The sequence below is a fragment of the Mirounga angustirostris genome, unplaced genomic scaffold, assembly GCF_029215605.1.
Source record: "Mirounga angustirostris isolate CCGP_5_RB_7025 unplaced genomic scaffold, mMirAng1.0.hap1 SCAF_6, whole genome shotgun sequence".
Taxonomy (NCBI): Eukaryota; Metazoa; Chordata; class Mammalia; order Carnivora; family Phocidae; genus Mirounga; species Mirounga angustirostris.
In genome coordinates, this window is record NW_026991714.1 from 37130984 (window position 1) to 37158966 (window position 27983).

Sequence of the window (27983 nt, forward strand, 5' to 3'; positions counted from 1 at the left end):
TTAAATAAATTATCAAATTTTTTTTTTTAAAAAGCATAGTCATGTGTTATTACCAGATACCCCAAAAAAGCCCTTAATGTGAAAGATAGAAAATAGAAAAATAAAGGACCTGGAGGAAACAAACACATGAAAAAGAAAACTTCAAAAGGGACCAGCATTAATATACTGAGTTAAGAGATGATGATGATGATGGCAATATAACCATGAGATAAGAACAAGATGCTTAAAAAAAAGGAACATTTAGAGAAGAAAAAGGAACTGTTGGAAATCACCATGTTAGCAAAAATAAAAATCTTTTTTTTTTTTAAAGATTTTATTTATTTATCAGAGAGAGAGAGAGAGAGAGCACAAGCGGGGGAACAGCAAGCAGAGGGAGAGGGAGAAGCAGGCTCTCTGCTGAGCAGGGAGCACCGATGCGGGACTCGATCCCAGGACCGCGGGATCATGACCTGAGCCGAAGGCAGCCACTTAACCGACTGAGCCACCCAGGCACCCCAGCAAAAATAAAAATCTTAATAGAAAGATTGGGAGATAAAGTTGGGGAAATCTTCTGGAAAGTAGATAAATAGTTGAAAAACAGGAGAGAAAAAATTTGAACATGAGAGGGCCATTCCACAAAGTCTAACATCCAAATAATAGAAGTTCCAGAAAAAAGAACAGAGGAAAAGAAATCAAAGAAATAATTAACATCTAAGGATGTAAATTTCCAGATTGACAAGGAACATCCAATAACCAGTACAGTGGATGAAAATACCCACACCAAGGCATACATACTCACAAAGTTTCAGAACAATGCAGCCAAAGAGAAGATGCTACAAATGTTCAGAAAGAAAAAAATAGGAAACAAAGGTAAGGAATCAGCTTGGCTTTGGACAATAGCTACAGAAAGTTAAAAAATGGCAGAGCTATGGTTTCAAAATCCTGAAAAGGACCTATTTCCAACCTGGAATTCTCTACCCAAACTATTCATCAGGTGTGACAGTAGAAAAAATATTTTCAGGTGTGCAACATCTCAAAAAACAAACCTCTTATTTGCAGGAAGCTGGATATGTGCTTGCCAATAAGGGGATAAACTAAGAAAGAGAAAACTATGATATAAGAAACTGGGAATGCAAATCTAGAGACAGGCAAAGGGAATTCCCAGGATGACAGGAAAGGGAGGTCCCAGGATGTGAGCTGCACACTAGACATACTGGATAACTAGTCCAAATTGGAGTAAGTTAGGGGTTTTCCAGAGAGACTGTCCAGAAAGATGAAATTGACAGATTAGCATCTGAATGACTTGAGAACTCTAAAACTGACAAGAAGTTTAGGGTGGAATTAGTGATCATTTCAGAGAAAAGTAAGCAAAGGAAAAACAAAACAAAAAACAAAAAACAAAATTTACTAACTCTAGGGAAAACACTGTGTAGGAAAGTAAAAGTAAACGTAATTTTAGTATATGGCTCAGCTATGAACAAATTATATATTCATAATTTTAAAAATCTCTGAATATTGATATAATAAAAATTATAATAAAATTCAAATACAACCTAGACAGATTACTTTTTAAGGTATTACTTAAAAATAGGATGAAGGTTAACTTTTTTAAAGATGTATAATTTCTGAATATTAAAATAATGTATGTAATTCTAGTGAATTAAAATACTACTAAACAACCCATAGAAGAAAATCACCCAAAATTCCACTATCCAGAGATAAGAAGACACCATTAAAAATTTTGTAGTAAATCTTCCAATGATTTTTCTATGTGTATAAAGAAATTTTCAAGCCAAAAAGGGATGATACTTAACATATTGTGTTATACCATTTGAAATTTAATATATCATATAAAATTGTTATCATCAAATATGCTTCTACCTTATTTTTAATGCTATAATACTTTATTACATGTAAGTCCTATAGCTTAGTTAATTCCCTAATGCTGGGTACTGGCTATTTATACAGAAAGTGCTAGACAAATAAGTACACAAAGCAAAGAACTATGGGATTTCTGATCTAAAAACTATGGCAACTTTCTTAAAACAAAGAGTAAAAACGTTTCTATTTACAAATGTTAAGTTACCAAAACAATTAAGTTAAAAGCACAAAAATGTATTTATGGAAGTAATGGAACTGCTGTATATCTTGATTGTGATGCTGGTTATGTAACTGCATATGTCTGTCAAAAACTCATGGACTATAAACTACAAGGGGTAAATTTTACTGTATGCAAATTATACCACAATAAACCTGACTGAAAAACACATGCACAAATAACTTTTTAGTATGTTCTTTGAGTCAGTGAATAAACTCACAGAAATCTAAAAACTTTGATGGATGTAAATAAGTTCTAAATGGATAACAGAGTTCCAAAGATTCAAAAGAGCAGAAACCAATGAAATCTTAGATAAAATAGAAAACAAAGAAAATCAATGAAACCAAAAGAAGCTCTTTAAGAAAGTCAATACAATTTATAAACCTCTAGCAAAACTAACCAAAAAAACACCCCAAATTATCAATGTCAGGAATGAAAGGACATCACTACACATATCACAAAGATTAAAAAAATTAAAGGTATATTACGAACAATTTTACAAACATAAATTTGACAATTTGAGTGAAAGAACCAATTTCTTGAAAACCACAAACTAACAAACTCATCAAAGATTAAATAAATAACCTGAATAGTATATAACTCTATTAAGGAAATTGATTATATAGTCAAAAATTTCCAGCCCAGGTGGTATCACTGGCATATTCGACTAAACATTTAGAAAGAGAACACCAATTTTAAACAATCTCTTCTAGAAAACAGAAGAGAATACTTTCAAGTTTATTTTTTATTTTATGAGACCAGCATTACTCTGATATCAAAACCAGAAAAATACAAAAGAAAACTACAGATTAATATCCATTAAAATCCCCAACAAATATTAGCAAGTGGACTCCAACAGTATACACCACAACCAAGTAAGAGTTATCACAGGAATGCAAGGTTGGTTCAATATTACGAATCAATCAACATAATCCATGTTAACAGTCTAAATAAGAAAAACCATGTGATCGTATTGCTATGGTCTGAACAGTTGTGTCCCCCTAAAATCCATATGTTGAAATCCTAACCCTCAAAGGTGATGTTACTTAGTCAATGGGGTCTTTGGGAGGTAATTAGGTCATGAGGGTGTGGCCCTCATGAGTGGGATTAGTGTTCTCATAAAAGAGATCCGCCAGAGTTCCCCAGCCCATTCCACCATATGAAGGCACAGTGAGAAGGCCAAGAAAGATGGAGAGAGCCCTCACTAGAAGGTGACCATGCTGGCAACTTGATCTTGGACCTCCCACTCTCCAGAACTCTAAGTAATAAATTTTTGTTGTTTGTAAGCCACCTAACTTGTGATATTTTGTTATAGCAGCCTGAATGGACTAAGACATTCTAATTGATGCACAAAAATATTTAACAAATTTCAATATCCATTCATAATAAAAAACTCTTAGTAAACTAAGAATAGAAAGGAACTTCTTCAATGTAACAAAGTGTTTCTACACAAAACCTATAGCTAACAAAATATTTAGTAGTAATTATATATTAATGCCTCCCCCATAAGATTCAGAACAGGGCAAGGATATCAAATTTCCTTTCTTATTTCACAATATTCCAGAAGTTCAATAATGCAAGGGAAAAAAAGTCATACAGGTTGGAAAGGGAGCTAAAACTGTTCATATTCCAATGGCATGAATATCTATGTAGATTAATCCAACTAATCTACAAAAAGCTTTCATTATTGAAGGGGCATATGCACCCTGATTTTTATAGAGCATTAGCAACAATAGCCAAAATATGGAAAGAGCCCAAATGTCCATCAACTGATGAATAGATAAAGAAGATGTGGTGTATATATACATATACGATGGAATATTACTCAGCCATCAAAGAGAGTGAAATTCTGGCATCCAATGACGTGGATGGAACTAGAGTGTATTATGCTAAGTAAAATAAGTCAGTCAGAGAAAGACAAATACCATATGATTTCACTCATATGTGGAATTTAAGAAACAAAACAGATGAACATATGGGAAGAAAAAAAAAAGAAAGAGGAAAGCAAAGCATAAGAGACTCTTAACTATTGAGAACAGACTAAAGGTTGATGGAGGGAGGTGGGTGGACGATGGGCTAAATGGATGATGAGTATTAAGGAGGGCACTTGCTATGATGAACACCGGGTGTTATATGTAAGTGATGAATCACTAAATTCTACTCCTGAAACCAATATGACACTATATGTTAACTAACTAGAATTTAAATAAAAATTTGAAACAAAACAAAAAAACTCTCATTATTAATGTGAGTTTAATAAAGTTGAAGGATATAAAGTCAACACATAAAATATCAATCTTTTTTTATACTAGAAATGGACAAGAGGAAATAAAAAAATGTTTAAATCCTATTTATAATAGTTCAAAAAATACTCAGCTATAAATGTAAAACACATAGATGGGATCTGTATGGTAAAAACTCTAAAACATTGATGGAAGAGATCACAGAAGGCCAAAATGAAATGAGTATCATGTTTGTGGACCGAAAGATTCAACATAGTAAAGAGCTAATTTTCCCACAAATTAATCTACAAATATAATGTAATTCCAATCAAAATTCCAGGAAGAATTTTTCAGATACAGATAATAGATTCTAAAATTTGTAGAGAAAGGCCAACAAACTATAATAGCCAAAATAACTTTGAAAAAGAAGAATAAAGTTGGAGGAATCACACTACCCGATTTTAAAACTCACTATAAAGCTACAGTAATCAAAATGGTGTGGTACTGGTGAAGGACAGACACAAAGATCCACAGAACAGAAAAGAGGGGCTAAAAATAGACCACACAAATATGGCTAAGTGAGTTTTGACAAAGGTGCAAAGTCAATCTCATGGAGGAAAACAAAATAGTCTTTTCAACAAACAAAATTACAAAAATATGAAATCTCAACCCATACCTTATAGGATGAATTCAAAATGGATCAGAGAGCTAAATGTAAAACTTAGAACCACAAAACTTCTAAGAAGAAAACTCAGGAGAACATCCATGACCTGGGGCTAGGCAAAGTATTCTTAGACATGACATAAAATGCACAATCCATAAAAGAAAAAAAATCAGTAAATTGGACTTCAACAAAATTTAAACCTTTTGCTCAGCAAAAGATATGTTAAGGGGATAAAAAGACTGGGGGAAAATATATACAATCACATAGCCAACAAAGGATTTGTATCTTTGTATCCAGAATATATAAAGAACTTTTAAAAACTCAGCAGTAAGATAACAAGCCACCCAATTAAAACTAGGCAAAAAACTTGGATACTTCACCAAAGAGGATATAAAGGATGACAAACGACTATGAAAAGATGTTCAACCATCATTAGTGATTAGGGAAATACAAATTAAAACCATATGAGCAACCAGTAAACACTTATTAGAATGACTAAAATTAAAAATACTGAGAATACCAAGTTTTGGCAAGGATGCAAAAAAATTGGAACTTGGAGATACTCCTGATGGGAATGCTTCCGGAAAGGTAGAGCCATTCTGGAAACAGTTTGGCAGTTTCCCATAAAGTTAAAAATACATTTACCATATGACACAGGAATATGGGTATTTACCTAGAGCAAGGATCAGCAAACTTTTTCTGTAAAGGGCCAGCCAGTAAATACTTTAAGCTTTGCAGGCCACATATGTCTCTGCTGCATATTCTTTTTTTGTTGGTGGTTTTTACAAACATTTACAAATGTAAAAGCCACTCTTAGCTCATAGGGCCATATAAAAACAGGCAACAGGAAAATGTGGCCCATGGGGCATAGTTTGTTTTCTCCTACTCTAGACAAAGGGGAACTTACGTAACACAGAAACCTGTACATGAATATTTATACTGGCTTTATTCATAATTGCTAAAAACTGGAAACAACCCAAATGTCCTTTAACAGCTGAATGGATATTATAAACTGTGGTACATCCATTCAATGGAATACTACTCAGCAAAAGAAAAGAACATTCTAATGATACATGCAACAACTTGGGTGACTTTCACAAGTATGCTGAGAGAAAGACGTCCATCTCAAAAGGTTCCATTTATATGACATTCTCAGAAAGACAAAATTATAGTGAAAGAGAACAGATCAGGGGTTGTCAGGGGGCTAGAGGCAGGGGCAAATGTGATTACCAAGGATAATGCTTACTGCAGCATGGCAGATCTACAAATGATTTTTGCTCTGGTTTTTCTCCTTTCTTTATATTGTTCTGTTTCTCCACATTTTTGGCATTTGACTTATTACTTTTGTAATTCAGGGAGTTCTCCCCTCCCCCCAGAACAAAGTAATAATGAAAGATTTTACTAATGTACTACATTCTTACTTGGTTCTTAAATGTCCATTTTCTCACATTCACCAACAACCTCTCCCCCAAAGTAGCCTGATCCAAATTTATTTTTTTAAACCACTGAGAACTGAAGTAGCTAAGATTTACATCTTAAGTTTCTTTTGCTAGTATGTTCCAATAAAAGTACTTCTTCACTCTTTGCAAAGTCCTCAATTTGCTCAGTTTGTTTTCCCAGCCTTTTACATAGCTTCTTTCATTTACCTACAGAACATTATACTAAATTCAGAGATCAGAATTTAAATCACAGGCACTTTAATTTGATTCCTCCATTGGGACATTTTAAGCAACAGAAATCAGTAGTATCTGCCTCAGGTTCCTGAAATGAGTAACTGGAAGAAGGGAAATTCTAACTTCTAAAGATTACACCAAATTGCCAGGAAATAAGTGTGCAATGTAGGTACTTCTTTGCTTTGCTACTAGAGCTTTAAATAGCTTTAGAATCTGACCATTAAAAATGGCAGGGGTTTGGGGTGCCTGGGTGGCTCAGTCGTTAGGCGTCTCTGTCTTCGGCTCAGGTCATGATCCCAGGGTTCTGGGATCAAGCCCTGCATCGGACTCTCTGCTCAGCGGGGAGCCTGCTTCTCCCTCTCCCACTCCCCCTGCTTGTGTTCCTTCTCTCGCTTTGTCTCTGTCAAATAAATAAGTAAAATCTTTTTTTTTTTTTTTTTTTTTTTTTTTAAAGATTTTATTTATTTATTTGACAGAGAGAGACACAGCGAGAGAGGGAACACAAGCAGGGGGAGTGGGAGAGGGAGAAGCAGGCCTCCCGCGGAGCAGGGAGCCCGATGCGGGGCTCGATCCCAGGACCCTGGGATCATGACCTGAGCCGAAGGCAGACGCTTAACGACTGAGCCACCCAGGCGCCCCTAAGTAAAATCTTTTTTAAAAATGGTAGGGGTTTTGATTTTAATGAAGTTTGGAATTAGAAAGGAATTTAGAGATATCTGAACCCAAATTCCTCCCTTCACAGATATTTTAAATCAAATACAAGAAACAGAACTCTGAGGCTGCTTCTTGCCTGACCAAATTAGTTGTAAAGAAAAACATACAGATGGTAAGTATAATTAATTTACATTACCTCCTGCTCACTATCCCCCAAAGCACTTATTGCTGTATTCATTCATTCAACTAGTTTTATTCTCTTCATAGAGAAACAGGGTTCTAACACTGTGGGGGACATAAAAGTTCACTGGGACGCCATCCCAAAGAAATTAACTCATGGAAGTCAACTATAGGAGCTTGGCAGGAAGAAAAAAAAGAGAGAAAGCACAAGGTAAGGGAAATGAGAAACGAAAAAAAACTGAAACAGAGAACATTTTAAATAGCACAGGCAATTCTGCCTGCCTTCCCAGCCCACAGATAAAGGCCCTGGAGTAAGCTTGAGACCAGAATCATGACTCTGCTGTTCCTTGTCATTTTCACCTCTCGTGTGCCTGGCGTCGTGCCAGCATCTCACTCACCAGCATCTCAATGAGCTGTATTTTAGTTTTTTAAAAGATACATTTTCTCCCATCTGAAACTTTAGCAAACTTTCCAACTGATGTTACATGATCCCTGCCCGCAAGTTGTTTGCTCACTTATTGAGAATAAAAGACACACTGGGGAATAATGCATTATCTATGAAAATACGTACCACAGGTGGTAGGAGAAGAAGAAATCATTGTGAGCTAACACATTAAGGGAGGAGATACCAAAGACATGGGGGAACAGGGCCTGGGTGGACACCTTCTGGAACAGATAGCTGGGACTGGGAACAATGAAAAATAAGGCTATTATCTGTAAATACGAGGTCAGGTGACAGAGATACTTTTAAAAGTCAGATAATAGAATTTAGGCCAGGAAATATAAAATTCCTTTTTTGTCACCAAGCAGGTGACAAAAGTGAGGGAAGTGGCATCCTCTCTGAGAGTAGGAAGCAGTGAGATTGTGTTAAATCAGCGCATGCCCCACCCTGAAAGAGGGAAACTCCTGTCCAGCTCCAGTCTCTTGCTGGTATCTGGGAACATGGACCAGATTACCATATCCTCCAACTTTGTAAGTGTAACTGGAAACGTGAGCATTTTTATGAAAGTTAAAGAAAGAGGACGTTAACCCTGGAAGAAGGTTCCTCCTGAGCAAACAGGAAGGAATGGAATCCAAACAAAGGGACATTCTGCACTGTAACGGGAAGAATAAAGAAAGGAATACCAAAAGGTAAGACTGCACAGCAGGCTTGGACCAGTTTACTAGAGCACCAGAATTTTGAATATTACCTTATAAACCCCAGAAAGCCCACAGGGAAAAGGAACTGGCAGTATGCGGGATGGAGGGAAGGAATGAAAGGCTGTGGGGATGGAGGAGAGTAGTTGTTTGTTAAATGAGGGGTATTGTTTTAGGATGAGAATGTCTGTAGTATCTTTATATCCTAGAAGACAAGGGCAAAGATAAAAGGAGACAGTAATTAGTGAGATGAAGTAAGAGAGAGGGGATATTAGCTTTGGGTAAGAGACTATCTCTGGATGAACGAGGGCGTGAAGAAATTGGGAGGGGGGATAAAGAAAAGGGGAAGAGTCTGCAGAGCCACCCACCAAACCCATGGCAAAGAGGCAATGAGTTAAAAATTGACCTAGGAGGGAGAACTGCTCAGTAAGTTATCACATATGTAGATATCCTAAGTGGAGCTGAGCTAGACAAAATTGGGGATGCCTCTGAAAATGAAAGAGAAGAAAGCAGATACAAGCACTCACACCAGCCAGGCACCCAAGAGGTCTTTAGCAAAGAAATTCAGAGTTGGAGTTAATACAGCCTCTGGTTTGAGGCTTGACCATATTCCCAAACTCGGAAATCTAGGATAGCTAAAGAAGTAAGTATTAAAAATATATCAACCGAGAAATTATCTGACATATTAGTAAAATTTGCCAATTTTGAAGAGCTTTCATTCATATTCTCTCAGTTGCTACAGCAGCCCCGTAACGCATACAAGCCGGGTGTCAGTCTTACTTAAAGCTAAGGATCCGAGAAGATACTGAACAAGGTAATGCCATAAGTAAGCACTATAAATCCGACTGAAATCCAGGTCTGCTGGCCCCTGAAACTGCAGCATAGACAGCCTCTGTCTACTGAGATTACTAAGCATTCAACTAAAAGGGAGGTGTGCTGTGTTTTCATGGTAGAATGAAAACACCATGGGTACAAGACCTTCCTTCAAAGACCAGCGCTGTCCCTTGCGAGCTCTGTCACCCACACTGGACAAGTTACTTAGCTTCCACCAGTCTTCATGTTCTCATGTACTTAATGGCACTGATATGACCTCCCTCTGAGAGCTGGTTTCAGTATTTAATACGAAGCCACGTGAAAGCACTTGCTAGAAGGCCTGGCACATCATGTACTTCAGGTAAGCGTCTCTTCTCACTGGAGGCATTACCAGTTACACATGCTTTGCCCAGAAGTTAGTCTCCTTGCTGCAGAATGCAGTTAAAAAGCTTGGGAAAAGCTTTTCTCTTAACAGTTAAATCTTATCAGAAGATAAAACATTCCTAAAGGAAGCAGAGAAACTAACTCAAAAAGCGAACGCTAAGTTGAAGAATCTAAGGTCACGAGAAGAAGACAACATCATTTCAAGACCAGTAGTAAAAGGGTGATGAATGGAAGAACATGACATAGAGGAGAGAATAGGGACTAATAACTAGAATACGTTGTAGGCAAAAGGTGCTTCTCACTGAGCAAGTTCAAACCTGAAGTCCATGGAGTCCATATACAGACTTCAGAGAGTTGTGAACTCCTTGAAACTGTAAAACTGTGAGCATGTGCAAAGGTGCTGTCGTAAGCCCCAAAATATCCCCCCCACACAAGGTATCCATGTCACTAGAACCTGTGAATGTTACTCTGTAGGGTAAAAGATGTGATTATATTAAGGATCTTGAGAGGAGCTTACCCTAGATTATCAGATGGCCCTAAATCAATGACAAATGTCCTTTGTTAACAGACACACAGAGAACAGACATAGAGGAGGCAGCAATGTGCCCCAGAGGCAGAGACTGGAGTGATACAGCCACAGGCCCAGGAATGCCTAGAGCTACCAGAAGCTGGAAGAGGCAACGAATGTCACCTAGTGCGTCTGCAGGGAGTGCGACCCCGCTGACACCTTGATTTGAACTTGTGGCCTCCAGAAATGTGAACAAATAAACTTCTGTTATCTTTTTTTTTTTTAAAGATTTTATTTATTTATTTGAGAGAGAGAATGAGAGACAGAGAGCATGAGAGGGAAGAGGGTCAGAGGGAGAAGCAGACCCCCCGCTGAGCAGGGAGCCCGATGTGGGACTTGATCCCGGGACTCCAGGATCATGACCTGAGCCGAAGGCAGTCGCTTAACCAACTGAGCCACCCAGGCACCCAAACTTCTGTTATCTTACACGCTTCTGAATTAATCTGCTAATGGCAGTCATAGGAAATTAATACAGGTACACTTTTGGCAGGGTTGGGGGGGAGAGGCATAACTTTCATTAGATTCTAAGAGCAGTTCTTAGAACCCCAAAAGGTAAAAGAATTAGCTATCTATAAACAAATGAACTAGAAATTCTGTAAAAACCTGCAGAACAAGTCATTACTTGGAAAAGGTCCCACAGTCCATAAATGTTGATATAAGAAAATAATAAGCTGTCCTCTGGCATCTAATCCAATATCCATTTCATTAGCTCTTGGGAGTTTAACCTTACAAATGCATCAAAAGGCAGTGATTCCCAAACAACCATATAGCTTATTAAAAATATAGGTTCCCAGGTTCCATCCCAATGTACTGACTCAGAATCGCCAGGATAGAGGAAAACATACATACATAAAGCTCCTCTGATAATTCAGATGTGCAGACAAATTTGGGAATGATTACTCTAAGGCAGGGGTCAGTAAACTTTTTCTGTAAGGGGTCAGACAGTAATTTTAGGCTATATAGGCCAAGAGGCAAAATTGAGTGTTTACATAGCTATTTACATGACAAATTTGTTTTCCAACATATTTCTATACTTTTTTAATGGACAAAATTCAAAATATAAAGCTGAATACAACTTTTTGCAATACGGGTCCACTAATGAGAAGAATGAAATTCTTTCTTGGGAAGGGTAACATCTCACTTAATTAGGGTTCGCAGTGTTTCCTATTATCAGATTGATTGTAAATGGTCATCTGTAAAAACGAGGAGCTGGACATTTACACACACACACACACACACACACAAACAACAACAACAAAAAACAAAAACAGGCAATGGGCTGGATTTGGCCCAGGTGCTGTGGCTTGGCCAACCACTACAGAAAGACAAAAGGAAGAACTATAACCCCTGCCCTTAAGCAACTGACAAACTAGTTAAAGAGACAGGAAGAGCAAAAGTAAAGCAACAGTGAAATACGTGAAGTGGAAATCTGAATGCTTTATGTCGTAGGGCAGTATGTCCTGTTTCAAGCATGAATAGTCTTTTTTTAATGTCAAAAAATATGGCAGATATCTATACAGTAGTTCTTTTGAGTGAAAATATCCATCACAAAAAGCAACAACAAAACATCTATAATGCTTTTAAGGGATTTATTAATTAAAACGCAGCTACATATATTTGAAAAAGATTAACACATATTTACAAGACATATTGTTTATTCATCCACAGATGGTACTTAATATGTACACGGATTCTCACCCTGAGAGAATTCTGGAGCGCTGCAGCCCAAAGGTTGGGAACCACAATTACAGAGCAGAGGCCAAAGAGGCTCAGACAGAAAGGAACAGTGGAAGCTAGACTAGTGGGTGGAGTAGTGGGGTTGTAGTGGTGTGCGGGGCAAGGGGTCCAAGAAGAGCAAGAGCACGTGGTTCCGGGGATCCCAAACAGACCAGCTTCGGCCACTGGCCACTGACAAAACACAAAGGCAGAGAAATGAGTGGTGGTGAAATAAGAAACAAATGTATTTCAGTGAGGCCAACACTGAGAAGGCAGTGGACTCGCGTCTCAAAGGCTGTCTCCAAAATGCTGAAAATACCTCTGGTTTCTATAAGGAAAATACGGGGCAAAGTTGGGTGGGTAACGAGCAGGTAGGCAGAGAAGGTTAAATTGATCATCCTCTTGGGGTCAATCACGGGTGGGGTCTCGCTGGCCCAGGGCTGTCCTTGTTGCTTGAGGGGTGGTTCTGGTCCCCATCAGGGGATGCTTTGCCCTCAGGATCTTCCACCTAAGCCAAGAGACAAGCTGGAAAGAAGAACGCAACTAAAAAGTTTGAGGTCAAGATGGAGGCAGCCCAAGTCCTCTTTCAGGATGTCATGAGTTTAGATGAGTAGGCAGAAATTTTCAAGGAAACTGAAGAACAGATTTGAGGGTGTTAAAAAAAAAACAAAACACACATATACACACACACACAACCACAGGCCCCAAATGGTTGTCACTTAGACCGAGTTCCCAAACTGGTACTTAATATGTAATCTAACTGTAGGTCCAACCTCCCCCAGAAATGTCATCTTAACCTGGTCAGCCAGGCAATTTTTCAATCCACACCAATGAGTCTGCCGCTTTGGGTCCTTCCTCTCCATCCCCCAAAGAAAGATGAGGTAATCTGTGTAAGACATCCTGCCTTAAAAAAAAAAAAAAAGACACCTTGCTTTCCCCCCAGAAAGTGGCTTTGCCTGGAACAATCCTTTTCTTTTGCTAATAGCTTTCTTGCCCCCCACCTTCCATAAAATCCTTCAATTTTTGTACATATCCTGGGAACACCTCTCTACTTGCTAGATGGGGTGCTGCCTGATTCACAAATTGTTTAATAAGGTCAATTAGATCTTCAAATTTGAATTTCGTTCTAGGATCAGGGGACAGGAAGAAGATCAGTGAGAGAACGCAGAGGGGCCAAGGGAGAGCAGCCTTCGTAAACAGGAGTTCAGAACAGGTCAAACTATGCAGGTGCTGCATCGCGGCCCATCTCTGCTACCAGAGCCAGCATCTAAGTGCTTTCCACGAAATGTATCCAACTCTGGTAAGTGTTGCTTCATTCAATCTCCTCTAAGATAGTTTCCTAAATATTTGAGTAGTGTAAGTAAATGACCAGGGTTTCATCATGTACTACTCTAAGTGGTTCAAAATCTAGACTTTTCCATCTCAAAAATTTAAGGGAAGAACAAAAACCTGAAAAGCTTTCTCTTGACCCACTTTCTCTCTTGCACCTATCACCCTCTCTTCTTTCAGAGCCAAACTTCTGGGAAGTCATACGTTCACATTTCCATTTGACCTCCTCCCATTTATCATTCATCTCCAATGCACTCCAATCCAGTTTCCACTTCTACCACCTCGAAGAAACTGCTCTTGCCAAATGCAGTAGAAGAATAATAAATCAGTCTCATCTTAGAAAACATAAACTGTCAGCAGCAATCCTCCAGCCCCTCCCTTGAAACACTGTTGACTTCTGCCACCACGCTCCTGGGGCAGGCATTCCTTCTACGCCTCTAGCTGTTCTCAGAAGCTCCACCATCCCACTCTCCCCCACCTCAAATGTCGGCATTTCCTCAGTCTGATCCTGGGCCTCTGATCCCTTGGTACTTACAGGCACTTACAATCTCCATGGGTGATTTCCTCCAGCCCCTGGCTTTAAATACCTACCGTGGGTAACTTCCCAATTTATCTTCCTAGCTCAGGTTTCTCCTCTGAGTTCTGGACGGTATATCCGTTGTTTATTGCTGAGCTTCACTTAGATGCTTCTCATCCACACTAAAGTTTTCTCTTTCCTTTCAGTGTTGCCTCTTCTCTGAGCTTCCCTATCTACCCAGCAGCTCACACCGAAACCTCATGGTCATCCCTGTCACCTGCCCTTCTACTGCATCCTCTATGTCCTATGACTCAAAAAGTCCTGACTGTCTTCCTCCTATAAAAGTCTCCAATCAGTTCACTTCTTTCCACCTCTACTGCCATCAGCTAGAAAGGCAACTGTTACCTTACCTGGATAAAGTGAGAATCTTCCCGAGGGTAGCCCCTGCATACCCTCACTCTAATCCACTTCTACAAAGCAGGCAGAGTATAGAATTACAGATACGAGTCTGATTCCATCATTCTCTGACTTAAAATCCTTCAACTGTTTCCTCTTAGGATAAATTTCAAAATCCTTAACAGGCCCTACAAGACCTCAATGGATTTGGCTTCCTCAGCTCTCCTCCATCCCCCACCCCTGCTCCTCTCCTCCTCATTCACTCCCTACTGCAGCCAACCTGGCCCTCCCTTTGTTCCTCAAACATGACCAACCCTTTTCATCCTCTGAACATGCTACCCCTCCTCCAGCATCACCAGGCCAACTCCTACCTACTCAGCTGTCTCATGTTCTCAAGGAAGCCATTCCTCCCTGAAACCACTTGTCCCCAGATTCAGCCCCCTGTTACTTACTCTCATAGCCCCTACACTTGTTCTTTGCAGCCCTTTTCCCAGTTGTGATCACGTGGTTGTCATGTGACTCCTGTCGTCTCCCACATGAAATGTCAACCGCAGAAGAACAGGAGCTGTGCTGTTTTATTTGCCACTATCCCCCCACCACCAGCATAGTGCCTGGCAGAGCCGGCACTCAAATATTTGGTATCAGAATAGGTGGCTGAATTAATTAGGAGATAGCTAAACATAAATTGCTTTGAAGATTTCATAATTTAAAAACATAAATGTTAGTTAATATTTTAGTTGGACTATAGCTTAAATTACTAATGACAAATTATTTTTACTTATTGATTAAAGCAGAACTGTATTGAGCTATATGCTATTAGCTAAGCTTGAGTATCCTCAAATGTATTTCTCAGACTATAAAAGCTAACCGTGTTAGCTTTTATTCATTTAGACATACCTTTCCCCAGAGGTTAACATAGTTGTTTTCCTAGGCATTAATATAATCATAATCATAATCATAATAATGATGACACTATTAAGTTCTTCATAGAATACAAAACACCATGCTATTCACTTTACATTTAGGCTTCACAAGAGATAAACAAAACCTCCATTTTTACCGATGATGAAAGGGAGGCTCAGATAGATAACTACCTCAAAGTTACACAATTAGCAAGTGGCGGTGGCAAGAACCAAACTCATACTACTCAGAAGTCAATGCTTTTTTTCTAATACATCATGCTATCTCTATCATCACACTTACTTAGCAATATCTATTATCTGTTAAAAATACATCTGTATATAAGTATCTGAGGTTTAAAATGGCTTTAAATGATTATATCAGTTTTGAAATGACTGCTGGGGGCAGGAAATGGGTAAAACAGGTGAAGGAGTATATCTATCATGATGGCCACTGAGTAATGTATAGAATTTGTTGAATCATTATATTATACACCTGAAACTAATATAATTTATGTTAATTATACTTCAATAAAAAATTAAAATAAGTAAAAATAAAATGACTGCCCAACTCAGTCTCTCACATACAAAAAGCAATTTTATTATACCCATAAAAACAGCCCACAATTCTTATTCAAACGACACCCTTGTTCTTTATCCATGTAATCTACATTTTATTCTGCAAAATAAATTTGGCTTCCAGTTCATTTTCTTCTCTGCAAAGAACTCAATTAACCTTAAAAAAAATGGAACCATCACATTAAGGGAAAATGTGCATACTGATCTTCGTTTTTCAGAAAACTTTTCACAGTGCACTTTGGAAACATAGTTGATAGCAAACTCAACGATTCCCAAAACCATCTATCAAAAATAAAAACTATGCCAAAAATCCTTTTGCTTGGAATTAATCTAGATCACACTCTCTGGCACAGTATCTTATAAATTAGTAACTTTGCTAATTGGCAGTAGGTAGTCGATAAATATTTGATTGATCTATCACACAAGATACTTCTACAACTAATGTCGTATTTTCTTGAGAGAACAAACTGAAAATAATTATTCCTTATAACCATATTTCTAAGACAACTACTAGTCAAACACATAACTACAAAGCATCTCCTCAGTAAAGAGGTAAGAAGGGGCCCCTTAACACAAGTATGAATATTAATTTATATTGATTCCAATTAATCCCAGCTGACTTTCAACAAGGGTGCCAAAACCATTCAATGTAGAAAGAACAGTCTTTTCAACAAACAATGCTAGGACAACTGGCTGTCCACATGTAAAAGAATGAAGTGTGGACCCTTATGTTACACCATATAGAAAAATTAACTCAGAATGGATCAAAAACCTAAGTATAAATGCTGAACTCAAAAGAAAACATAGGTGACAATCTTCATGATATTGAACTGGGCAATAGTTTCTTAGATCTGACACCAAAAGTGTCATCCAATGAAATCAACCAATGAAAAAATAGATAGGTGTAGTATACAGAATATAGAAAGAAACTTATAACTCAACAATAAGAAGACAAGTAACCTAATTTTTAAAAAATGGGCAAAGGATTTGAATAGACATTTCTCCAAAGATTTACAAATGGCTAATGAACAAATAAAAAAATGCTCAACATCATTAGTCATTAGAGAAATGCAAATCTAAACCATAATGAGCTACCACTTCACATCCACTAATTTGGCCAAATTAAAAGAACAACAAAAGTCTAGACAATAGCAAGTCTTAGTGAGAAAGCAAAGATACTGGAACTCTTCTACGTTGCTGGTGTGAATGTACAATGGGACAGCTGCTATGGAAAACAATTTGGCAGTTCCTCAAAAATTTAACACAGAATTATCATATGACCCAGCAATTTGACTCTTAGGTCCTAGAGAATTGAAAACATATGTCCACACAAAAACTTGCACATGAATGTTCATAGCATTATCCACAATAGCTAAAATGTGGAAACAACCCAAATGTGCATCAACTCATGAATGTATAAACAAAATGTGTTCTATCCATACAATGGAGTATTATTCAGCCATACACAGGAATGAAGTACTGATACCTGCTACAATATGGGTGAACCTTGAAAACATGCTAAGTGAAAGAAGCCAGACACAAAAGACCACATATTATACAATTCCATTTATATGAAATGTCCAGAATAGGCAAATCCAAAGAGAGAGAACATAGATTCATGGTTGCCAGGGGTTGAAGGGAGGAGGAAATGGGGAGTGACTGCTAATGGGCCTGGGTTTCTCCTGAGGGTGATGAAATATTCTGGAATTAGTGCTGATGGTTGTACAATCTTGGACTATACTAAAAACCACTGAATTGTACATTTTAATATAGTGAATTTTATGGTATGTGAATTATACTTCAATTTAAATATATATTATATATTCTTAACACTAAATCTATACTGATCATAGTTTAGTCTTCTGATGATTCCGAAACATTGTGATGTGTTTAAATTTACAGATGTTTTTTTCCCTTAAAATGCCAAATAATGCAAGCTTCAAATTAATAGCATATGCAAAATACATCTTACGTACATGATTCATAATGTTTCTTAAAGTTTAATGAGAAGAAAAAAAGTCTGGGAAAAGTGTTATGTTAGCAAACTTCATCAGATCTATTAAACCATAAGAAAAAGTATAACCTCACAACTAAAATTTATGCATGCTTTTTACAATACTAGTTTTGTACTATAATTTAAAGATACAGAAATCAACTGGGCTTGCTTTGTTTTTAATATTTCAAAACATGAAAAGCAAGGAGAAGTAACTAATTTTAATAATGTAGATTTTATGGGGCGCCTGGGTGGCTCAGTTGATTGAGCGGCAGACTCTTGGTTTCAGCTCAGGTCATGATCTCATGGGTGGTGAGATGGAGCCAGGCTCCATGCTCAGCGGGGAGTCTGCTTGACTCCTCTGCCCCTCCCCCCACTTGCTCTCTCTAAAATAAATAAATCTTTAAAAAATAACCTAGATTTTATATGATTATATTCAGAAGAAGAAATGAAGTTTCTACTAATTAACGAGTGTACAACAGTGGAAATATTTCACCGAGTTAGTAATATAGTACATGAAATTTGAAAAACCTTGTGACCACATTCTTACTAATGACACTTCATTTCTCAGTTCCTATCACATGCCTTTGCTACATGAAATCCACAGCTGAGGTCTCTAACAAACTTTCAGTTTTTAAAGATTTTTATTTATTTTATTTTTTTTTATTTGACAGAGAGAGACACAGCTAGAGAGGGAACATGAGCAGGGGGAGTGGGAGAGGGAGAAGCAGGCTTCCCGCGGAGCAGGGAGCCCGATGCAGGGCTCAACCAGGACTCTGGGATCATGACCTGAGCCGAAGGCAGATGCCCAACGATGAGCCACCCAGGCGCCCCAAACTCAGTTCTTAATGGTAGAGCTCATGAGCTTATAGGCACTGGTATGGCATACAAATGCAAAACTATCATATGCCTAACAGAAATAGACTAGTAATTGTTATTTGAGTTTTTTAAAATGAACATCACCTATGCCTCTGGGGTCTAGGCAAGTAATGTAAATGAGCAAAGCAGGCCCAGAGTAAGACAAGGAAGCAGTGGGGTATCTCGGGTGAACTAGAGATCAGAGGATCCATCTGAAGGAGGTGGCCATCACTTAACCCCAGCAAACTTCTGCCAGACAGGAATGATGGCCCAGCAGAGCCAGAATTCTAATTTCTCAAGGAAGTTTTGGTTTTATTTTTTATGTTCTATGAAATCTCCCTAATTTTGAAATGTTAGCATCTAATCAAAAAAAAGCTGAAATACTGCAAAGGCCAAGTCAAGCACATCAAGCTGCTGAATATGGCCACTAGTTTGCAAACTCTGAAAAGAAACTCTTAAAACTAGTTTATAACAAATAAACTATAAATACAGTATATTTAATATATAATATACTTCATATATAACTAAGATATATTACACATATGCTGAATATATTTAATATGTGTAATATACTATAAATGTATTTATCAAAGTTTGGGGGGCATTGGTCACCCTTAAAGTTTTCAAGATGATCCACAGACCAGATTGTAGAGACTAGTATTGAGATTAGATTTCATACATACTCCTTACTGAAGTACCGAAGGTCACTCACTTCCATTCATTTTGGTGACACTTTTTTACTGTAGCCAAGTGGAAACAGAGTGGATGTCTTAACTATACTGACAAACAGTCCAAGAATCAAAACAGTTTGGGAACCACTACAAGAAAAAAAAAATTGGGGAGGCTATTTCTTGCTTTTGGACCAACCTTAAAGAAAATTAATTAGGGGAGTGTCTGGCTGGCTCAGTCAGAGGGGCATGGGACTCTTGATCTTGGGGTTGTGAGTTTGAGCCCCACACTGGGTGTAGAGATTACTAAAAAAAAATAAAAAGAAAAAAGAAAATGAATTAGGTGGTAAAACTGATCTCCAGTTTATAATAATCAACTAGTAGTATAGTAGAATGGTGACAGAGTTACCTGAATTATAAATACATAGTTGAATAAAAATCTTGTGTTGTACTTTCTGATACGAACATGGACATGAATCTTCCTAAAAAATACACATAGCAACAAGGATAAAGAGAAAAAAAAAACTTTACAAAACTCCTTTTTTTTAGCAAACCTGGGAGAAAAACAAAAACATAAAAACTCCAGAATACATGAGATCAGGGCTAAGGTCAAATAAGGCTGATATCAGAAAGAATCTATGATGGGAGTGGAGAGCCGAGACAGAATGTGGCACGTGATGAGGACTGCCCAGCAGTGGCAGAGCTCCAAAACAACAGTAAAAATGCACTTCTTTAAGGAGAGGGGTTTACACTGGCAATGGGTGCCTCTAGTCACAGCTGCAAAGGAAGGAGTGGGAAGTCCAGAAATGGTAGCAAAAAGCCACCTAGGCTCAGTCTGGCTTGGAGAAACAGAGGACCTGTGGCAACATAGAGAAGCACACTCAGGTGCCATATGTAAAAAGATGTTCTCTGAGGCAGAAATCTGGCCCTCCTACCCATACCTCCTACAAATAGCTGACTGAGAAAAATCCAATTCGTTAAAGTACAAGGAATAAAAAGGTAACTGGCACAGCATTCACTTAGAGATACCATAAGAAAAATGGCAGAAATGAGCAGCATAATGTACCAACTCTAGAAGAATGCTCATTAGAAAAATATTACAATAGATAAGATAAAAATTATAACTAAATATTCTTGCATGAATGTAAGAAAATCAGTAAAGTCACTACCACTATGAAGCCAACCACAAAGCATAAATATAAGAACTCAAGGAAGAAATGTCTAGACAAGAGGAATAGTGAAAGCCTGAACTGGTAGAACTCAAGAAAGAAACAGAAGAATACACAAAACCATCACAGAAATGAAGAAGAAACTGAAATGAGAACAAAGAGAAGAGACACTGCAGAAGACACAGTAAGAGACATTAAAGACAAACATACACTACATGAAAAAGTGTTTAAAATGATTAAAGAGAAAATGACAGATTGAAAAAAAGATACACAAAGGGAGATCCAAACATTAAATTAGGGTCACCAAAAGAGAAAACCAAAACAAGCAAATGAAATAAATATTTAAAGATATAATTAAAGAAAACTTCCCTGAAATAAAAAGATTTAAAGCAACATAATAAAAGGGCACACATGTGTCAGCTTATCCTATACTAGCATATCCTAGTAAAATTACTAAATATTAGAGAGAAAGAAACCTTTGGGCAGATAGCCAAAAAAGATCAAATAATTTATATGGGAAAAAAAATCCAAGCTGGCTTCACACATCTTTGCAGCAACATTTAATGTCAGAAGACATTTGTATACACCTATATTACTCAAGGAAAAGGTGAGCCAAGGATTTTATTACCTGCTAAACTGTACTTCAAATGTAAGGCAACAAAGAAAGGAAGTTTTAAACATGTTTGTAAGAATAATATTCCCATATCATTCCCATTATTCTTTATGGAGAAATTACTAGTGAATGAACTTCAGCCAACCAAAGAATGACTGGGAAAAACTGCAAAAGTACTTGGGTGAGCATTATACATATATTTAACTGAAGAATCAGGACTAAAACAGAAGGAGATAAGGGTGATAAATAGAACATAAATATTATAGGCCTTGACAATGTATAAATGCAAATAATAAAAAATTGGGAGAAAGAGAGCAGGAAGTGTAATAAGCTCCCGATAACTTGACATAATAGGTGGGAGTCAATGGATAGTCTTAAAGCTCACAAAATCAAGTACTAGAAGTACAAACATACATAATATTACAAATGCAAATACTATTGTGAATAAGTACTATTGATATTGACTAAGATTGGGTGATGGAGAAGGAAAAGGGGAAGAGAGAAGAGATTTAAACAGAATTTTACCTCTGTTCCTTGAAAAGAACTAAGAGTTACTATCAACAGAGAACTAAGAACAACCAACAAGGCTAAAATACAAACCTACCTAAATATCATAAAATACAAAACAAACCTAAAATAGAAACCTACCTAAATATCACAACAAAACAGCAAAGAAAAGCAGACAACACAGTGAAAGACAGACCTAAAATGTATATATATATATAAACAGAAAACATAAGGGGCGCCTGGGTGGCTCAGTCGTTAAGCGTCTGCCTTCGGCTCAGGTCATGATCCCCGGGTCCTGGGATCGAGCCCCGCATTGGGCTCCCCGCTCAGCGGGAAGCCTGCTTCTCCCTCTCCCACTCCCCCTGCTTGTGTTCCCTCTCTCGCTGTGTCTCTCTCTGTCAAAATAAATAAATAAAATCTTTAAAAAAACAAACAAACAAAAGAAACAGAAAACATAAAATAAAATGCCAGAGCCCAGATAAAGCATATCTGACATATGAATAAATGTAAATGGATTCAACTCATATGAAAACAAAGAGCTTTACAAATTTACTCATAAAGTGCCTGGGTGGCTCAGTCGGTTATGCGTCTGCCCTCAGCTCGGGTCATGATCCCGGGGTCCTGGGATGGAGTCCCACGCCAGGCTCCCTGCTGAGCAGGGAGTCTGCTTCTCCCTCTCCCTCTGCCCCTCCTCTCCGCTCGTGCTCTCTCTCTCAAATAAATAAATAATAAAAATTAAAATTAAACAGATGTTCTAAAAAAGAAAACCAAATTTACTCATAAAGCAAAACCTAACTCCATGTTAATTACTAGACATACATCTAAATCAAAGTAATTTTAAAAGTTTGAAAACAAAAGGATGGGCAAAGAAATATCAGGCAAACATAAAAAGAAAGTAGGAAGCATTTTACCCAGCTCTGATTCCAGACTCTGTGGTCATAACCACTACAAACACTGCAAATACTGCTTCATGTGTTTCTGTAATAACGCATATGGATATGTGTGCATGAATGAGTATAATTTGTATACTAAAAAAAACTAAATAAACGACTCAATTATATATGATCTTTTGAAATAAGACCAGATATCAAATTTAGAGTACTACCAGATTGCTGAGTTTAAAGCATTTAATAATATTTACATTTAATGGTATTCCATATAAAAATCAAAATGCTGTACTGAAAACTCCTTGCCTGGATTCATGCCCATGATGTTGTGGACCTAACATCATGCAATAACTCCTCACTCTGATGGCAATCTATTGTGAAGCACTCAAGAACTAAAATTCCAGTTGAGCTGTCGGTTTCTGTAAGGGTAGAGATTCAAGGAAACGGTATTTCATCAACTTTACAGTATACTACAAATATTTCCCTTGAAGCAACAATTTTTCCTAACCTCCTGCAGAAACCCCTAGCTATGACATTGTTTTCAGGTGCTGTAGTTTTGGAAAGAGTTTTCATGCCTCAGAAACAAAAGAGCATACAGGTAGGGAAGGTTAAGAGACCCTAGGAATATTATACAAAGGTCAATAACGACTCTACCTGTGGCAACATCAATTCAGTGCTTAAGGAGAAGTCACTGTGACCCTCGGTGTTTGAATTTCAACACCAATAACAAAAGGAAGACATTATTACACCAACCTGGTAAGACTGTTGTGAGCATTTAGTGCCTGAAATAGTCAGGACCCTGCCTGGCTTATGCTTAGCTAATATTACCAACACAAGGAAACAGATTTTAAACTGACACATTATGCAAGTCTTTTAAATCTGTTGTAATTACTGATTATCCAGTTAGCCCCACAGAGAAATATCTCCCTAATGGGGGAAAAAAAAAAGGCATTTAAAGCCACTCAGTCCCTAAATTCCCTATTCCCTGTCTGCTACCAACTACCACCGATGCGAGATCAGGAGCCCTTCCTCTTTAATCCCATGGTACATCTCCGTTAGAGCATTCTACCAGGATGTTTTCGTTGTTGGTGCACTGTCTTCCCCACCAAGGCTTCTGCGAACTCCTTAAAGCCAGCCACTATGTCTTGTGCATCTCAGCACCTCCACGACACCTGTTCCCACACATAATAGAAGCTCAATAAAGGTGTGTTAGATTAACAAACGTGATACTGTAGGAAATGGATATATATGCATATGTGTGAAAAACATCAACCAGTTCAGGGTCTGTGTTCTGTGGACTGCAATGTCCTTGCTCTCTGATGTTTCAGGAAGGTAGGCAGCCAAGGCACCTCAGCTGGGACCAAGAAAGAAAAAAGGAATCATTCAAGAAATACCTAAGGGGCCCTCTGTTAGCTTCAGGCAACAAACCAGGCTCTAGGGTTATAAAGACCACATCTCTATCTGTAAAGAGCTCGCAGCCCTGTAGGCACCTAGCCAGTAAGGATCTCATCCCCCACCAGGGAGCAAAGATATTAAAGTTAAAGCCAGATTAAGCCATGCGACTCCCAGGTCTAAACTGCAGTGCTCTTTCCACTAGAACAATGCCTTTCAAATGTTGAGAGGGCTCACAGTAAAAAATACATTCTGTAGCACTCCCCAGTACAGATACACACACTTCTGATTTTTTCATCTTCACTCTATTCTCTTTCACTTTTTTTTAAATGTTCAGCCTGACACACTAAATTGGCTTATGACTCAAAGGTGGAAAAATACTGCTCTAGGAGATATATTCTTAAAGCTTTCTCTAGAATTTCAACATCAGATATAATTCCTAATAGTTTTTCTCACACAATGAATTTGTACCCCAGCAAAAAAAGTAAAATACTATCAGAGAATCAAATAACCTTCAAAGACCAACAGAGTCCTGACAGCTGCCGCTTGGGGAATGAAGGAAGCTAAACCTATCTCTGTCAGCTTTCCCTAAGGCCACCAATCTAAGGCAGAGAGCATTTGCTAGGCAAAAACAACCTGGTGGCAAGCCTCTCGACACCCCAGCTCCCTTCCAGTCACACTATGGCCGAAAAGACTCTTAGCCTTTATTGAAATTCTGGAGCTTCCACTTACAATGAATTTTTTCACATGATTTTGTGTAAGAGACTTTAATTAAATGTGTTTGGATAGGGACCAATAAATTTATTAAGGTAAGTGAATGAAAATCAAAATGAACTATTTTAAAAACATTTTGTTCAAAAAAAAATCTCTCAGGGCGCCTGGGTGGCTTAGTCGGTTAAGCGTCTGCCTTCAGCTCAGGTCATGATCCCAGGGTCCTGGGATCGAGCCCCACATGGGGCTCCCTGCTCAGCGGGGAGCCTGCTTCTCCCTCTGCCTGCCACTCTGCCTACCTGTGCTCTCTCTCTCTCTCTGTTAAATAAATAAATAAAAATCTTTAAATTAAAAAAAAAAAGATCTCTCTCTGAAATATGCCAGTCTTCAACTGAGGGGAGAGAAGCGTAATGATCTATCGCAGATCTGAATAAAACATGCAGAAACGGATCATTAGTTAAGTTAGGACCTCTTCTGGTTTGCTCTTGAAATCTTAGGGCAAAGGCAGCACACAAATCTTCCTCAACACGAGATGTGCGTACAGCACTTTCCATGAAAGGAAATGTGGTAGTAGCAATCATCACTACCTAGTAGTAGCAAGCTAGGGATGAAAACCCCAATGTCCCCAGAGTTCTTTCAAGAAATGTGTTCCCCTGGAAAGTCACAAACAGACAGAAAGACCAGAAAAGCCCTTTCTCCGTGTTCTGTGTCCATAGGCAGTACTCCGGCTCTGAAAACACAAACTAAGTACAAGAATGTTCATTCAAGGTCTTGGGCTCACTAGCCTCACCATTCGCCATCCAAGAAGCAAGTCTGAGTTTAAAGGACTCATTTTTGTGACATTTGCCTCAAATTAAAAGACAATTTTATAAAACTTAATAAATCTTCCTAGGTCTTCCCAAGAGAAACGTGTTTAGAACTGTGTTTAGAAAAATAGCCTTTCTATAGAAATAAAATGTATTTTCCTATGAAAAAGGAGAAAGGCACACTATTTATCAGATTTGCCCAACAGAACTTTCTGTGGGGATGCAAGTGGTGAGTGTCTGTGCTCTGTGGTACAGTAGGCACTAGCCACCCAGTGCTGAGCACTTGCAAGGTGCCTGGTGTGACTGAGAAAGTGTATTTTAAATTTTGTTTCATTTTAATTAATTTAAATTAAAACAGCCGCATTCGGCTAAGTACCTACCATATGGGGTACTGTAGGTTAGAGAATCAACATAAGCAGCAGAGCTGGCTAACTGGTCTTAGACTAAATATCACAATTTGAAAAAATGATATTCAATACCAATATTCAATTTTCAGCTTCCCAATTAACATTTACTTAATTAATATTTAAGTTTTCCTTAGAAGTGGTTTTTCAACAGTTTGGCAGTTTTTATTCCAAAACATGAACATCCCAGATCTGCTGATTTGGCAATGTTCAATTTTCCATCTGTGAAACTTAAGCACAGGGGAAGGAAAAAACTGAAACCCACCTTCCTCTTGATACAAAGGGAAGAAATGGAGCACATACTCCAGACCAAAGGCTAATATAACCTCCTAGACTCACGGGTACATCTGCTCATCAGCCCCTGCTTGTGTTGCTTCTTTAACCCAGTTGTGGCTTTCCACGAAAGTCATTTCTACATTTGTTTGACCTCTGGATTGTGTTCCCTTGCGATGAGGCCAGGACCAGACCCTCTCAAAGTATTCCACCTATAGGAAAACCATTTAAAACATAAACACTAAAATGTTCTCTATTTAAATGGTCAGAATGCAGTAGCCTGAAGAGAACAGATGCTTCAGAAAGACTAAAATATGCAGATCACGCCAAGACCACTTTCCAAGCAGGTGGCAAAAGAAACTGCGAAGTTCCATAGTCAGCAAGGAAAAGACAACGCAAGAAAATATGCTCAGAAATGCGTTGCGGCCATGCTGTGGCCAAAGGATAACTAACTTTTAACTGGGCAGGAAAGAAGAAGACAGAATTTAAAATGGGGAACTGCCGTGCTGTTTGACCCTGAGAGTATCCTCATACCCTCCTCATTCTTCCAAGCTCTGAACTAGACTCCACTGACCGCAGCATCTGCGGCATGAGCTCTAAGGAAGCCATCAATTATAAAATTCTATGATAAAAGCCTCAATGTCTAAGACAAGTACTAGAACCTCAATGCCTTTTTTTTCATCATCCCAATTCTTAGGGGGAAAAAAGTCAAATAAATGTAATAAACAAGACAGAATTTTCACAGCAGAGGCCCAAGTTCTCAAAGCACAGAAAGCTTATAAACAGAAAATAAAAACAAACACTACTTCTCATTTAGTTCTTTAAAAGTCCGCTTCAGAATAGCATTACTCCTGCTCCCCAAAATGCAATTTAAAGGCAGAAATATAAATCTACTTAAAGACACCCAGAATATAAATTAACAAAGATAAAACTTAATTCTTACATTTAAGAGTCTAATAGTGATTTATGAGATTAAAATATAGATTCTAGTAAACAAAAGAAACATACGTAACAGAAAAGAAAGCCATGTTTTGCTTGGCTCAAAGTGTCAAAACAGTACAATACCACATTAAATGAAAAAACTTTTATTAAACTATCTTAGCACAAACATGGCTCAGTCCTTCTTCTAAATTCCTAATGTATTTATGGGCTAAATATGTTATTTCATTTTATAAGCCCTCAGGTCCTATATAACCCACGCCTATTCCTCTAGGTGAATATCAAGCACATTAAAGTCACTATTTAAGAAATTTATTAGTATATGACTATGAAATTATACATCTGAAAATATCATCCTTCCTAAATTGGGATTCTGAAAAAAACTCAAAAGGATTGTTTTCTGGTTTTTTTCAGGAGCCAAAGCAGCAAAGCACCTTCAACCCAAAGTGTAATATATATTTAATCATGGCTCCTGACTTACAAGCATAACATTACAAATTGTTTCATACGCGTTAAACAAAAGTGCTCACACTCTTACCTGTATATCCAGCGTACCATCCCCAAGAAGCCACCATTCCTAAAAGCCATTTATACATGATTCCTTCAATATACCAGAACTGCTTACTGTCCAGCAGTCGAAGGGGCTGAAGTATAATTACATAGCAGATGTAGGATGAAATAGCAACCAGGTTGTTGGCGACCATGAAGGCAAACCTCATCAGGGCTTTCACCACGATCCAGCCCAGCCACGGAGCCTCTTCCAAAGTCACAGCCATGCTCACATGGGCGTCCGTCCTGTCTTTCTGAGGTGAAAGAAAAATTCATTTAAAAAGGAAAATGGATTACACACATCCAGATAGTCACCAGCATAGAAATCGCCTCCAGCACAAAAACACCAGAAAAACCGAGAGGGTCTAAGCTTTCCCGGTGTAGTACCTCGGTGATCTCTCCGGGA

General features: G+C 38.0%; 1 protein-coding gene across 4 annotated transcripts in view; it reads right to left on the bottom strand.

Moving 5' to 3' along the window:
* Positions 1-27983, bottom strand: part of LPGAT1 (lysophosphatidylglycerol acyltransferase 1) — an 83992-nt gene that overhangs the window by 54646 nt on the left and 1363 nt on the right. For 3 of the 4 annotated variants that reach the window (XR_008506270.2, XM_045877170.3, XM_054507972.2), the window contains exon 2: positions 27567-27831. Coding sequence is in view for 3 of the 4 variants with exons in the window: in XM_045877170.3 (XP_045733126.2) it covers positions 27567-27831 (265 nt within the window). In the remaining variant the exon portion in view is untranslated. The remainder of the gene's footprint in view (positions 1-27566; positions 27832-27983) is intronic. The other variant, XM_045877172.3, reaches the window with a different exon arrangement.